General features: G+C 25.0%; 3 protein-coding genes across 9 annotated transcripts in view; 1 reads left to right on the top strand and 2 right to left on the bottom strand.

Moving 5' to 3' along the window:
* Positions 1-813: 813 nt before the first annotated feature.
* LOC129608851 (biorientation of chromosomes in cell division protein 1-like 1) lies at positions 814-4,880 on the bottom strand. 6 transcript variants are annotated; one of them, XR_008696918.1, is made up of 8 exons: positions 4,657-4,880; positions 4,301-4,475; positions 3,490-4,241; positions 2,332-3,417; positions 1,459-2,202; positions 1,270-1,389; positions 1,085-1,148; positions 895-1,035 (listed from the first exon to the last, which is right to left on the bottom strand). XR_008696918.1 is itself a non-coding variant. In XM_055520627.1 (8 exons), the coding sequence occupies exons 1-7, from the start codon at positions 4,715-4,717 to the stop codon at positions 1,135-1,137; spliced, it is 2,952 nt and encodes a 983-aa protein (XP_055376602.1). In that variant the 5' UTR covers positions 4,718-4,880; the 3' UTR covers positions 896-1,035; positions 1,115-1,134. The 6 variants fall into 6 exon arrangements, 4 of the variants coding, with proteins under 4 accessions (XP_055376583.1, XP_055376589.1, XP_055376602.1 ...); XR_008696919.1 differs by having other exon boundaries at positions 1,085-1,145; XM_055520627.1 differs by having other exon boundaries at positions 896-1,035; positions 1,115-1,148.
* A 1,073-nt stretch (positions 4,881-5,953) lies between these two features.
* On the top strand, positions 5,954-8,598 carry LOC129610127 (guanine nucleotide-binding protein subunit beta-1). The gene has a single exon (XM_055522519.1). The coding sequence runs from the start codon at positions 6,694-6,696 to the stop codon at positions 7,714-7,716; it is 1,023 nt and encodes a 340-aa protein (XP_055378494.1). The 5' UTR covers positions 5,954-6,693; the 3' UTR covers positions 7,717-8,598.
* Positions 8,599-12,156: 3,558 nt separating this feature from the next.
* Positions 12,157-13,665, bottom strand: part of LOC129609122 (ABC transporter G family member 23) — a 30,058-nt gene continuing 28,549 nt past the window's right edge. For both annotated transcript variants that reach the window (XM_055521016.1, XM_055521006.1), the window contains 3 exons: positions 13,471-13,647; positions 13,315-13,401; positions 12,157-13,181 (listed from right to left, as the gene is read on the bottom strand). In XM_055521016.1, coding sequence (XP_055376991.1) covers positions 12,970-13,181; positions 13,315-13,401; positions 13,471-13,647 — 476 coding nt within the window. In that variant the 3' untranslated portion in view covers positions 12,157-12,969. The remainder of the gene's footprint in view (positions 13,182-13,314; positions 13,402-13,470; positions 13,648-13,665) is intronic.

The raw sequence follows: 13,665 nt of genomic DNA, 5'->3' as shown, positions 1-13,665 counted from the left end.
ATACATATGTAAATAAATATTTATTGTCTACAACTGACAAATAATATTTTTTTGTGTGAAATTGAGTAGTAGATAATAATTTTCTATGAATAATATTCGCTCAAAAATTAAGAGGATCTAATATATGTATAGTGTAGTTGTGCATAGAAATATATCAGCGTATATGTATGTATGTATATCCTATTTGGTAAGGAAAACCATGATTCCAAAATTGTCCACTACCACAAACGATTTAGGAGTTAGGGTTGGTCTCTTGAAGATAAAATTTTTTGACGCACTTTATAGAAAATAACGTTCGTTGCGTTAAATATAACGTTAAAATAAGCTATCTAACATAAAGCGAATTCAAAGTTCTCTTTGTTCAAATACCACAACATATAGTTTAAAAAATGAATTTAAAAATTTTTTCGATTTATTTTTGTAATTGATGTAAAAAAGAAATAAGATTTTTTTCGAGAATGGTATTTTGAATCAAATAATTTTTCTAACGACTGAACTGGATCACAGAAACAACTGAAGCTTTTCGACCCCGTCAAACTATAAAACAACTTAAAGGTCCCAAATTATTAAAAAAAAAAACTCATTTTCTAAAATTTTATTTTTGAACTAATAATTTTTCAATGAATAATTTATTTCTATGTACATATTTCGCAAACCGTAACAGCGATGCCAAAAAAATGATATTACCAAAATTTAAGGGCGGAAAAAATAGACTAATAGTATAATCAGTAAGTAGACTAATTAGTAAGTTAAAACTTTGTATATTTACGTTAGTTATTTAATAAAAAATTTAAAGAAAAACGATAATTTTAATTATTTATTCAGATCAATAATCCAAATATATTAAATTAACATTTATTTCCAACATGTATTTCACTAATACAAAATGTTATTAAATTTCATTGTCAACAGCACGTCTTCTAGATCTTTGACTTAAGCTTAAGCGTGGTTTATATAAATCGTCACATGTGTACCTTTGTGAAGCTAGGAGCGTTTGTAAATTAGATTTTTTTTCATTTTTTTTAATATCAGCACCTAAAAATGAATATGTTAAATTAAAATAAAAATTTTTAGTATTACACACAAATCTTGTTATAAAATGGTTAATTATTACTCTTATTAAATAATGTATAGTTAATTAGGTCCTGCTTTGAACATGAGCCATTAATCGATTTCCACAGTTATGATAATGAATATAAATAAATGTTATAAGTACAATTTAAAGCAACAAGTGTTTAATATAATTATAATTTTTGAAAAATCGCTTACCTCTGTTTTTTTTATTATTATTCTTTTCTGAAAATTCATTTTCTTTTGAACCAATACTTGAATCTGACAATGATGGAGAAATTTTGCTATTTAAAACATCGGCAGATGATAACGGAATCACTTGAGTTTTGTTTTTAGAAAGATTAATAACTATGTCATCATCATAACAATTGATTATCAAAGATTTACCTTTTAGCTCAAACTCTTCATGACAAAGTTGTGACGTTGTATTATTATTGGTAGAAGGTTTTAGACCTGTGTTAACTGTGCTCTGAAGCAAATTTGGTTCTATTAAAGAATTGTTAGTACTTAACTTATGGATGTTTTCATTTGACTGGTTACTTTCTCTTTTATAATTATTTTCAAAACAATTAACATAAAATTCTTCATAATTCTTGATTATTTTATTGTAATTTTCTTGTTCTTCCTGTATATCGAAGCCAAAAAGGTTTATTTCACTATCATCATCACTCGACCTTATATTAGGTATATAAGCATTAGAATTTTGTAATAAACTATTGAAACTCATATCATATTTTCGTTTCTTAGGAGGTGGTGATATCAAGGATTCAAATCGATTTTTTTCACAAGTGTTTTTATTTATTGGAAGAATAATGTCGGTTGTGGTTATTTTTTGAAGTATGGAACTTGAACTATTCATTTCTACGTTACTTTTATTCATGCCTAAATCATTTCGAACTTCATTACTTTGTATATTTTCGGTTTGATAGGTAGGAACTTGTGTTATTAATTCATCCAACACAACCTTTTGAACATGTGTAGCATTAGAACCTATAATAAATTCTATATTTTCCATATTTAAATTATCTATCATTATTGGATTAGACATGTTAAATTTTAATGTTTCTTTCACTGGAGATTTTACTGGAAATTCTACTGCCTTGGGTGAAGAAGATATGATATCTTTTTGAACTAAAAGAAACATGTTAATTATATAAAATTATTAATCAGAATTTTTAAGTGATTATTTAAAGCAGTATTCGATGAGAAAATAATTATAAAAAGCTAAAAAACAAAATTATGTATTTTAAAATCAATTACCTTCACCGCCATTTTTATCTGAAGTATTAGTGGAATTTTGCTGATTATTAAGTTCGTTATTATCAGTTTTGGTGTCTTCACTCGATTTAGTTGATATTGTTTTAGAATATTTTTGTCCTTTAGTACTTAAATACCCCTTTTTGTCACCATCATTTGAATCAGTAGACTTTCTGTGATGACGTTTATTTTTTTCAGAAGAATGATCATCATATTCCTTTGGCTTTTGCTTTTCGGATTTTGAAGATTTCTCATCGCGCGAGCGTTCGTAATCACGTTTCCGGTCTCTTTCGGAGCTTTTCTGTTTCTCATTTTTACCTATCGATGATGAAGATGCGTATTTATTGCTACAGGTACTTTTATGTTGGGTACTGCCATTGGATTTTATTTCTTTAACTTCTTTTAATGAATTTAAGGAAAGCGGTGTTGAGTGGCGACTACTGACTTGATTTTTAGTTTGAGAACTTTCTGAAGATATCTTTGAATCACTAGATGAACTTTTTCTTCCTTTGTCTTTTTCTCTATCAGATTTTCTATCTTTAGACTTATGACTTTTGTGTGATGATGATGAAGTTGAATGTCTATTGGAGCTTGAGGATTTAGATAATTTTGCTTTCTCGTCATATTTCAATGACTTTTCATTAGATTCTACTTTGCTTTGAGTGTAATGTTCAACTTTTCCATTATTATTGTTGTTTTTCAAAACAGAATTAGATCTATTTTCTGGAATATCACATTTCTTCTCTTGCAACTCTTGACCATCTGAAGCTTGTTTATTTGTATAAACATTTTCATCATTCTTCTCATCCTTTGTTTCTGGCTTTTGAAATATACTTGATGATGGCCGAGATGGTTCCCTGGAATAATCTTGGGTAGGATCTTCAATAATTTGCAGAACCCCCCTTTCTGAGTCATCATCAAAATAGGTCGAATTTTGAGATTCCGTGTTGAAAGTACCATTAGAAGCTTCTTCCAACGTTTGAGTCAAGCTCATTTGCCGGTTAATATCTAATAGATTTTTCTCATCAGTTCGTTCCAGCATTTCACTCTGGTACACAGGTGGTAAAATATCATTATTTCTATCAGTTCCTAGAAATGATACCCAAAGTATTGCCAAAATTCAAATATAATTTTAGATTAAAATAAAATTAATTTACAAACCTTCAAATTTAATTTCATCTTTTTTTATGTCAAAATGTAAAGTTTCTCCGGCAGGTGGATGGTAAGAATTAGAATTGTCATTAAACTTCGGCATTTGAGCTTCTTCTGATAAATCAACATTAGTAGAGCTTTCTTGAACATAATTTCCATTCTTTTGATTTCTTTCATCGTCACCAGACACAATTGATAATCTGCTATTACTTGATACTTGAGAAAGTTGAGATTCTTGAGCGTATTCTCCAATACTATTTGGTTGAAGATCACTTTTTTCAAATCCCTCTTTTGAATCATTTTTCTCTTCTCTCCTCTCATTTTTAAATTCATTAGGTATTCCTGACTGAGATGTAAGGCCACTAATTCCTGACAAATGTGAATAAGTGTTAGCATCTTCTTCTTTAACTTTCGATGGACTGCGCCCCTCTAATGGTTCAAACGGTGGTGATTCGTCATCTTCTTCCTCATGTTCTTCTTGAATTTCATAATTTTTTTCTAACCGTGTATCAAATTTAGCTGTTGATTTATCGGAATCAGGACTAACTGCTTCTAAGTCATTCGGTAATAAGTCTGTATGGATTGTTAAACTTTCATGTAAATCATATGATTCGTTTTTCGGTTCAGATTTCAATTCAGGTTTATCAATTCCTAAATATTTATACACAATATCTTCAATTCTTGGTTGAAAGACTGTAGAAATTTTAGGATTAACCACTTGATCAACTATGCGTTGAACACCAACATCCAGAAAACCGGCTCTAAAATTAAATACAAAAATTTTTATACATTTTATAACTATAAACAGGTTTAAGCTCACTCAATAATGTGTTTGCGAAGCTTTTCACGCATTTGATTTTTATTTAACTCTGGAGTCCACTTTTGCTCCGATAAAAATTTAGTCACCGTATTTTCAACTCTCTGCTTTAGGTTTTGATAAGCTGGCTTTGTGTCTACGTCTGCCATTGAGTCTCTCCTAAAAGCGTCGAACAATCCTATTAGGCAAGTTAAATAAACAAATCAAACAGTTTTTGAATAGAATTATTGCAAACATCATCATTATTTTATGATGGAAAATCACATTATCTTATATAGGTACATACTTAAAAAAGTGAAATGATAGGTATAAAATTTTTAACGTACATATGTATTTACTACATATTTTATTTTACGTACCCTGAGACTTCACTTCATTAACCATACTATCAACAAAATTTGGATCTATGTTTACATGCATTTTATAGCTTTAATTGCTGGAGGCATATAACTATTAAAACTTTATTACAAATAATAACACTACACAAATTATATATTATTATCAAAATCAATAAGAAGTAAATAAAAAATTAATTTTTCTTCTTTTCTAACAATGAACTTAATTGTTATAAAAATAAAACTATACTGTCAGCGTTACTGTCAAAAAAAAAATTAAAACAAAATTTTAACGTAATATTTTTAGCCGAGAGTTTACGTGCACAAAAAATTGGCAAGAAAGTTTATGTAATATCAATTGTCATTTACTTTTTTGGAATGCTAAATTACTGGCAACTTTGAAAATTGGTGTTATTTTTTAATTAGTCAAATTAACTAAAATTTGTGATGCGAAATTACTAAAGTGTTTTACATATTATTTCAGTGTTTAGTTAAATTTTTGTATTTACATTTTGTTTGTAACTTTCGTCCTCTTCTCTTTTCTTTATTGATATAGATAGCTCAATGAATTTGCCCAGTGACTATGAAATGAGTTTATCTAAAAATAACGAATAGCACGAACTAGGTGGAGCGTATAAGGAAAAAATAGATGTAGTTTTCTAAAGAAATCTCATTTTAAAAATCTAGCATCAAAAAATATTTGTCAAAACATATGTTTTCTGAAAAAATGCTCGCTATTTAGAAAATTTTTGCTTGCTCAAATGATTCTGATAGGGGATTCATAGATTATTAAACAGGATTCCTTCTTAATATACACGAATGAAGATTGTGTTGTACATTTGTATAATGGAGGTCTTTTTTAAGATATGCTTCTTAAGAAAAATTATATTAGTCTTTACATAAGCAAACTAATTGCTTCAAACAGCCACTTTTAACAAAAATGACTTAAATGAACATCAATTGCTTTTAAGGACATATAAGTCATATTCGTCAAAATGGAATAACATACTTAAAATTTTGAGAATGTTTTAAAATTTTAACTAAGTTGATATTAATATTAGACGTTTTGTATTAATTGCTCACTATTCATATAATATATAAAATAGCAGTTTAATGTGCAAAATCAACGTTGTGGCATGAAAACAACCAGCTATATATGAAAATGACTCCTTCGTCCTCACTTTAACTTCACAAGTTAACACTTAATACTAAAACGGTGACACTAATTTTTGATTTTTAACTCATATTTATCGATAACCAGTCCAATTAGAAATATTTTTTGTTGTATTTTGTAGATTCGTGTTTAATTAATGAATCATAGATAGCACCACAATAGGATTAGTTGCAAATTTATATTATATTTGTGCTAAAACAAAGTTGTAAATATTTATTTACTTTCGAACAAATTATAGTGCAATCAATAAATTAAGCTATTTTGTATGTATTCCGCAACGAGCTAAAAATTAAATTATTAAAAAAAAATTGTGCAAATAAGCAAGATTGTGGATTAAAACGATAAGTTTGGCATTTTAATATTCTTGAAAATGGCTGCTCTTTGAAATAGTTATACTTCGCTTTATTTTATATAGAAAAAAAAGAGACGAAAGATATAGCCTATTTTTTATACTAAAAGGATAGGATACATAAAATGACATTTTACTAAAGGTAAAATCGACTGCCATTAAAGAACATTAAAAAAACACTTAAATTAATAAATATTTATATTAATAAATTTAAATAAAATATATAAATTGAGTTAAAGTGATTTAAAGTAACAGAAATAAAATTTTAAGTAGCTATTATTAGTAATTGGCTTTGAAATTAGCTTTGAAAATTTTTTTTACAACCTATCTGCAAAAAGTATGGAGTAAATCCTCATAAATTTTCAGTGTTATAAGGAATAAGTGTAGTGACAGCAAGAGAAGTGGGCGCGGCAGTGCATTCGATTAGTTTTTTTTTTTCAGAAAAATTACTTTTTCTACATAATTAAAAAGAAGAAAAAAAACATTTTTGATTTCATTAAAAATCAATAAAGTTTAATTATAAACAAATTAAATAAAAATGAATGAACTAGACAGTTTAAGACAGGAAGCTGAATCTCTTAAAAATGCAATTCGCGATGCAAGAAAAGCAGCATGCGATACCAGTTTGGTGCAAGCAACAAATAATCTTGAACCAATCGGACGTATACAAATGCGAACTAGGCGTACACTTCGAGGTCATCTAGCTAAAATTTATGCCATGCATTGGGGAAGTGATTCAAGAAATCTAGTTTCTGCATCTCAAGATGGTAAATTAATCGTTTGGGACTCACATACAACTAATAAGGTGCATGCCATTCCTTTACGTTCATCATGGGTCATGACATGCGCATATGCTCCATCTGGTAGTTTTGTTGCCTGTGGTGGTCTTGATAATATATGTTCAATATATAGTTTAAAAACAAGAGAAGGTAATGTAAGAGTATCCCGGGAGTTGCTTGGGCACACTGGATATTTATCATGTTGTCGATTTTTGGATGATAATCAAATAGTAACTAGTTCAGGTGATATGACTTGTGGTCTCTGGGACATAGAAACCGGACAACAAGTTACATCATTCATGGGACATACAGGTGATGTAATGGCTCTTTCATTGGCACCCCAATGTAGAACATTCGTATCAGGTGCATGTGATGCATCTGCAAAACTTTGGGATATTCGTGAAGGAGTTTGTAAGCAAACTTTCCCAGGACATGAAAGCGATATAAACGCTGTTACATTCTTTCCTAATGGTCAAGCATTTGCTACAGGTTCAGATGATGCTACATGTCGTTTATTCGATATTCGTGCAGATCAAGAATTGGCTATGTATTCTCATGACAATATCATATGTGGAATCACTTCAGCTGCATTCTCAAAAAGCGGTAGATTATTATTGGCTGGTTATGATGATTTCAATTGTAATGTATGGGACACTATGAAAGCTGAACGTGCAGGCATATTAGCTGGTCATGATAACAGAGTTTCATGCTTAGGTGTTACCGAAAACGGCATGGCGGTAGCAACGGGATCATGGGATTCATTTTTACGTGTATGGAATTAAAATTATATATATAAATATTTATACATATATTTAAATATATATATAAATATAATACATGTTTACATAAAAAATAAATCACAAATCAGTACTCTATATTAAAATAAAGAAATTAAAAAAAAAAACCAAATAGAAAATATAAATTTAAAACAACAAGTAATTAACTAATCCAAATTAATAAAAACCAAGAAAAAAAACGAAATTTCAAAAACAAAACATAACTAAATAAAAATTTAGGTCATAAAACTAATATTTAATAAGGATTCTATAATTTAATTTATTTAAATACAAAAAAGAGGAAACAAGATTATTAAGGAACATCTTTTTAAATCAAAACATAAAAATAAATTCGCTACATTATAATCCATCAAATTACAAAAAATATTAAACAGAAATGATCACTAAACAATTATATTCAATTTATAAAAAATATAAATCAAATACATACACAAATTCATAACGAGGATATTAGAATCATTACATACATATATACAAAACAGCATTGAAAAGAGTTTATAAAATTTTTATTAACTAAATACATATTAAAAACAAAAAAAAAAAACCATTAAAAAACAAAAAAAAATATTTATATTAAAAAGCACAAGGCAGTAAAAAAAAAGCATTTAATTTATACTTTCATTTTATTAAACAAAAAATATATAATAATTAAAAAATATGCAATATGTTTAATATTACATGTACATCATTAAAAAAAAAACATCAAAAAAAAAAAAAAAATACAAAAAATATTTATAAATCCGCTATTGTGGTCTAACTATAAGTCTTTGTTTTTGCAAATTTTAATTATATAAAATACTAAAAGAAAATTTTTGTAATTTACTTGTATTTTGTTTTGTTTAGAAAAAAAAAACAAAAAGGCTAGTACACACACAAGATCATTATTTCTTAACAAAATTACGAACATCAATAACAAAAGTTCCGATATAGTTGAGGGCCGTGGTCCTTTTAGGATTACTAAAAATTAACTCTCTTTTTTTTATCTCATAAATTTACAACAATTAAGTATGCGTACAATCTACATCTTATTGCATTTAAAAAATTTATTTCATTCCTTAATGCTGAAATCCGAATATTTTTTTAATTATTTTTAATTTGAAACTAAAGTACAATAAACTATTTTATAAGCATAAATAAAATGTATAATTATTTTAATTTTACTTATTTTTTGTTTTTTTTTAATTTTATACAATCCCCGAAATCTTTTAGAAAAATAGATTTATAGTAAAATTAAAAAAATAAAGATTTTAGGGGGAAAAGCATTCATGTAATATTTTTTAATTTTAACTCAAATTATGATATTCACAAAAATATATGCATAAGTCTTAATTTATCTAAATTGCTTCTAAATTATTCTCATTTGCTTCTATTTTAATTTAATTCAAATTAAATAACAAAGCGATGTGTAACAAAATATTTTACTAAAGTACCAAAACAAAATTGTCAGGCTCGATCATTTCACTATTGTTTGTTTTTATTTTTTTTCTTGCACAATACAATATTCCATACAAAAATTGTTGAATCTAACTCTTACTAAAACAATGTCGGAACTTAGACGTTTGCTATTTTATTCTGAAATAATGTACTTAAGGCTTCAAAATTCATTTTGTTTACAAAAAAAAAAAAAAAGAGAAAAAAAATTAATTAAAAAAATTGTTTGCACAAAGTATTTAAGTAAATTTAATTGTCGGCATTATTAAAAATACAAAAAAAAAATTAAGTAAAATGCTTGCATTTAAAGAAAAAACAAAAACACAAAACAAATTGAAAAAATGAAGAAAAAGTTTTTTTCCTTACCGGAAACTACAAAATTTATTGCTGTAAAACTTTTTATATGTTTCTCATCTGTTTCATATTCTGTAATTATTTTGACAAATTTTATATTTACATAATGTATAACTAATTGATTATTTGTAAAATAAAAAAATAAAAAAAAAATAAAATTAAATAAAAAAAATCAATTTAAGATTTATTTTAATGTAAAATGGTAAAGTAATTTTCGTTATATAATTATATACATATTTAAAAAGAAAGAAAAAAAAAACACAAAAAATTGTAATCAATACGCATAAAATTAGCTTATTTTTTAAATTATTTTTATTTTATTATTTTTTTATTTTTGTATAATTTTTTATTATTACTATTATAATTATTTTTGTAAAATTTAAGTTGATTATATATAATCAAGACATAAAACAAAAAAATTATTTAAAGAATGAATATATATAAAAAAAAATTGGTAAATAAAATAAAAAAAAACTATAATAATAAGTTCCTTTTTAATAATGTATGTATATTTTAGGTTTTAAGGACCAAACAAGCAAAGAAACATTAAAATTTTCTTATAAAAATTTCTCGATACAATTTTCTCAATAAATAAAAAGAAAAAGATGGGAAATAAACCTATCCTTACAAAAAACCAAAAAAAAAAAATCAAAAAAAGAAACAAATAAATAATTGCAAAACAAAAATAAAATGAAGTCATTAAAAAGTAATTTTTAAACTTGATTTAAAACATCATCCAACTAAAAAGAAAGTTCATTAAACTAAAAACAAACATTAAATTGAGTTGAAATTTGATCTTTTTAATCTTATCAGCAAATAAAATAATGCAAATTAAAAGCTTATTTTTTTCATTTGTTCGATTATTATAATATTATAGTAAAAAAATAAACTTCTAATAAAAATATTCTTTTTACATAGATATCCAAATTGTCACAATATATATATATGTATATATATATATATATATATATTATGAATTGAAGTTTACAAAAAAAGAAAAAAACATAAAAAAAAAATTCATTCGATTTTCTCATAATTTCATTTTAAATTCAAAAATGTTTATAAATGCGATTTAACACAAAAAAAGAAAATAAAAGAAACTAAATAAATAAAATACAAATAAGAACATTATAGTGCGAATCATTTTATTATTTTAAAGACGTCTAGTTATTTTCTATAAAGGATCTAGTCTCAAAAATTATTTTAAGCTATAATTAAAAACAAAAAAAAAGTAAATATACATACGATTCAATCAAGAAATTGTTTCTATTAAAAAAAAAAAGAAAATGGTAAACAATTTTTTTTTCTCGCCCTCCCATACTTATACAATATTTTTCTGTAGAAAATTTTGAATAAAATAAATGGAAACTTTTTAAGTATATATATTTAATTTTATTATTTTTTTTTTTTGTTTGATTGAAATGCAACGTCTCTTAACCTCGTCCTTTTCCGCCATTATTTATTTCTTTGATGCTTGATAAAATGCTTAAATAATTTGTATTTGAATACATGCAGAGCAAGAAAAAAATAAAAACAATTTAATGCTAATTGAAAATATTCTATTGTAGACTGCCGGACGTCTTGAATTTAAATATAAGAAAATTATCTAAATATAATAGTACCAGTGTCCCAAAAAAAAAAAAGAAAAAAAAAAATCAACAAATAAAAAAAGGAGTTTTTTTTAAGTTGTAAAACAAAAAAAAAAATTGTAAATTTTTGAAAATAAATTCTAAAGAAAAAACCTTGCAGAATGCTTGTTTTTAAAAAAATTATGAAGTTTACACTTTCTATGGTAGAAATGCGCTTTGTTGCTCAATAATTTTTTTGGAAATTCCAAAAATAAATGAGCAAGAAAGTTGAACTAACAAGAAAATGAAAATAACAATCCTTCATAATTTATTTTTAAGAACGCACCAATTTCGAACAATTTCATTAAATTTCATAACATCATTTATTTTAGTTTAGCTTTATATATTATCTTGTTTCAAAAATAAATTTATGAGTTATTTTTTTTTTTTAATATTATTTTAATTTTTTTAAGAGTTATTTTTTTTTTATTTTTTTATTTTGTTTTAGCTTTGTTTAGTAATTTTATACAATTATATATATTGATATATATATGTATGTATATATATATATTTATATATATAAATATATTTTTTTTTAAATTAGTCATAAGTATAAATAAGTTGGAGACACTGAATTATTGTATTAGCGTTGTTTTACTTTCATTAGTCTTAATACCATTTGTATAAGGTTTTTGTAACCTTTTTAGTATAACAATAAATCGAACTTAAACTATAAATAGCTAATTAGAGGAATCATTTATTTATTGTTCTTAATACCATAACAGATTTGAAAAAAATGAATGTGTACGATTTTCTAGACTATGTAAAATATGTGAAAATTCTATTTGTTATTTTTTTTAGGTCAGATTTATAAATGTTCGATAAATTGGAAAATAGTTGAGGTACACCATCCCCATCTGAAACACCTTCAAGTGAGTGAGAGCTCTAAATAAGTTTCGGAAAACCAGAAAAATATTTAACCGATATTTAAATGATGCAGTGCCATAATGGTTTTTATGTTCTTCAATATACATACTTAATTTAGATTTAAAACGGCAAGAAATTTTTTTTTATTACAGAGTTTATTGAAAATTAAACTAATACAATCGTACATAAACTTACCACTAAAAACAATTTGGAAAAAGAGAAACATCACAAAACTTCTCAATATTTTTTAAAAAGGAAAATTTATTTTGATTCAAAAACAAAAAGTTAATATTTGTTTCAACACGATGGGCCATTGAATTTCCGGATTTCAAATTTTTACTGAAAAATTTATACCTAGTTTTCAAATAACGTAGTTTTTATATTAAAATTTCAAATATGCATGTACATATGTATGCACATATATAGCAAGTGACTTTCACACCAGTATATTATTATGGTAATAGTTATATTTCATTATTTGAACTGTTAAACAGAATTTTGTTGGCTGGTTAGAAAGTTATATTATTAAATTTTATAGAAATTTATCCCTTTTAAATAATTACATGGAATCAAACTTCACTTATTTTTCTAAATTTTATCTAAAAATAAGTTGTTTTTTTTATACAAATAACTGCCTAAGATTTTAAAGTTTTAAAAACAAATTAAAACTTCCAATTTATAAAATACTATATATATATTGTAGTTTGAAATAATTTTTTCTACATAAAATTACAAAAAAAAGAAAAGAAATCCATTTTTATCACCTTTTTTTAGATTACTAAATTCTTACTAAAAATTACAAAGTTTCGCTAGTACTTAAAATATATAATTTTCAATAAATGGTTTTTTAATGTGAACATTTTCTATATAGTGAAAGATGAACTATATAATATAATGGACTTAAATTATATAATTTAACTTATATTATATAAGTAACTTTATATAAAAAAAATTAAAACTATGATCTTCGCCTAAGGCCAAATACGCAAAGTACAGCAAAGATAAAAATCCAAATTCCTATTGCTATAAAACCTTTACTCACATCTAAATCTGTTATGCTCCAACCTTTTTCTATAATATTTCTAGCTGAAATTATAGGTAATGTAAATGGAAGTAATTTTACAGCATGTCTTAAGAATGAATTCATTCCTTCCAATGGCCACAATATGCCTACAAAGAGATATACAAAACGCAAATCAAATATTAATTTTATAATTAAGAAAATGTCAAAAAAAAAAAATTGATTTTTAAAATTATAAACATTAAAGTATGCATAAAATGATAATAATATTAGCAAATTTACCTGAAAGAATTATCATAGGATAAAATGCTCCTGTCGTTACAAAATTGGCAACTGTGTGTGACGTGCTATATATTGATATTAATAATCCTAAAAAATTCCAATATTAAATTGAGGTTCTTCAAAAAAAATATATGTATGTATGTGTATATAATTTACCGAATAACATTCCACAAAATCCAATTGACACCAGCAACCAAATAAGTAAAGCTGAATCACCATTACTTTGGACATTAAATACAAAAGCTACAAAGAAAATTACCTCAAAACATTGTATTATTACAATTAAACTCTGCGATATGATATGAGCCAATAACATTTCACTTGTAGATATCCCTTTAATTTATACAAAAA

The sequence above is a fragment of the Condylostylus longicornis genome, unplaced genomic scaffold (genome assembly GCF_029603195.1).
Source record: "Condylostylus longicornis isolate FDR11 unplaced genomic scaffold, ASM2960319v2 ptg000004l, whole genome shotgun sequence".
NCBI lineage: Eukaryota > Metazoa > Arthropoda > Insecta > Diptera > Dolichopodidae > Condylostylus > Condylostylus longicornis.
Note: the sequence above shows the minus strand (reverse complement) of the source record. Positions and strands in the feature narration are given on the sequence as shown.

Bases quoted from the DNA above. Each gene is read 5' to 3' on its own strand.
- LOC129608851 (XM_055520608.1), bottom strand. From the start codon at position 4,717: ATGCATGTAAACATAGATCCAAATTTTGTTGATAGTATGGTTAATGAA. The intron at 4,476-4,656 runs GTACGTAAAATA...CTTGCCTAATAG, and splicing joins TAATGAAGTGAAGTCTCAGG to GATTGTTCGACGCTTTTAGG. The intron at 4,242-4,300 runs GTGAGCTTAAAC...ATTTAATTTTAG, and splicing joins CTTCGCAAACACATTATTGA to AGCCGGTTTTCTGGATGTTG.
- LOC129610127 (XM_055522519.1), top strand. From the start codon at position 6,694: ATGAATGAACTAGACAGTTTAAGACAGGAAGCTGAATCTCTTAAAAAT.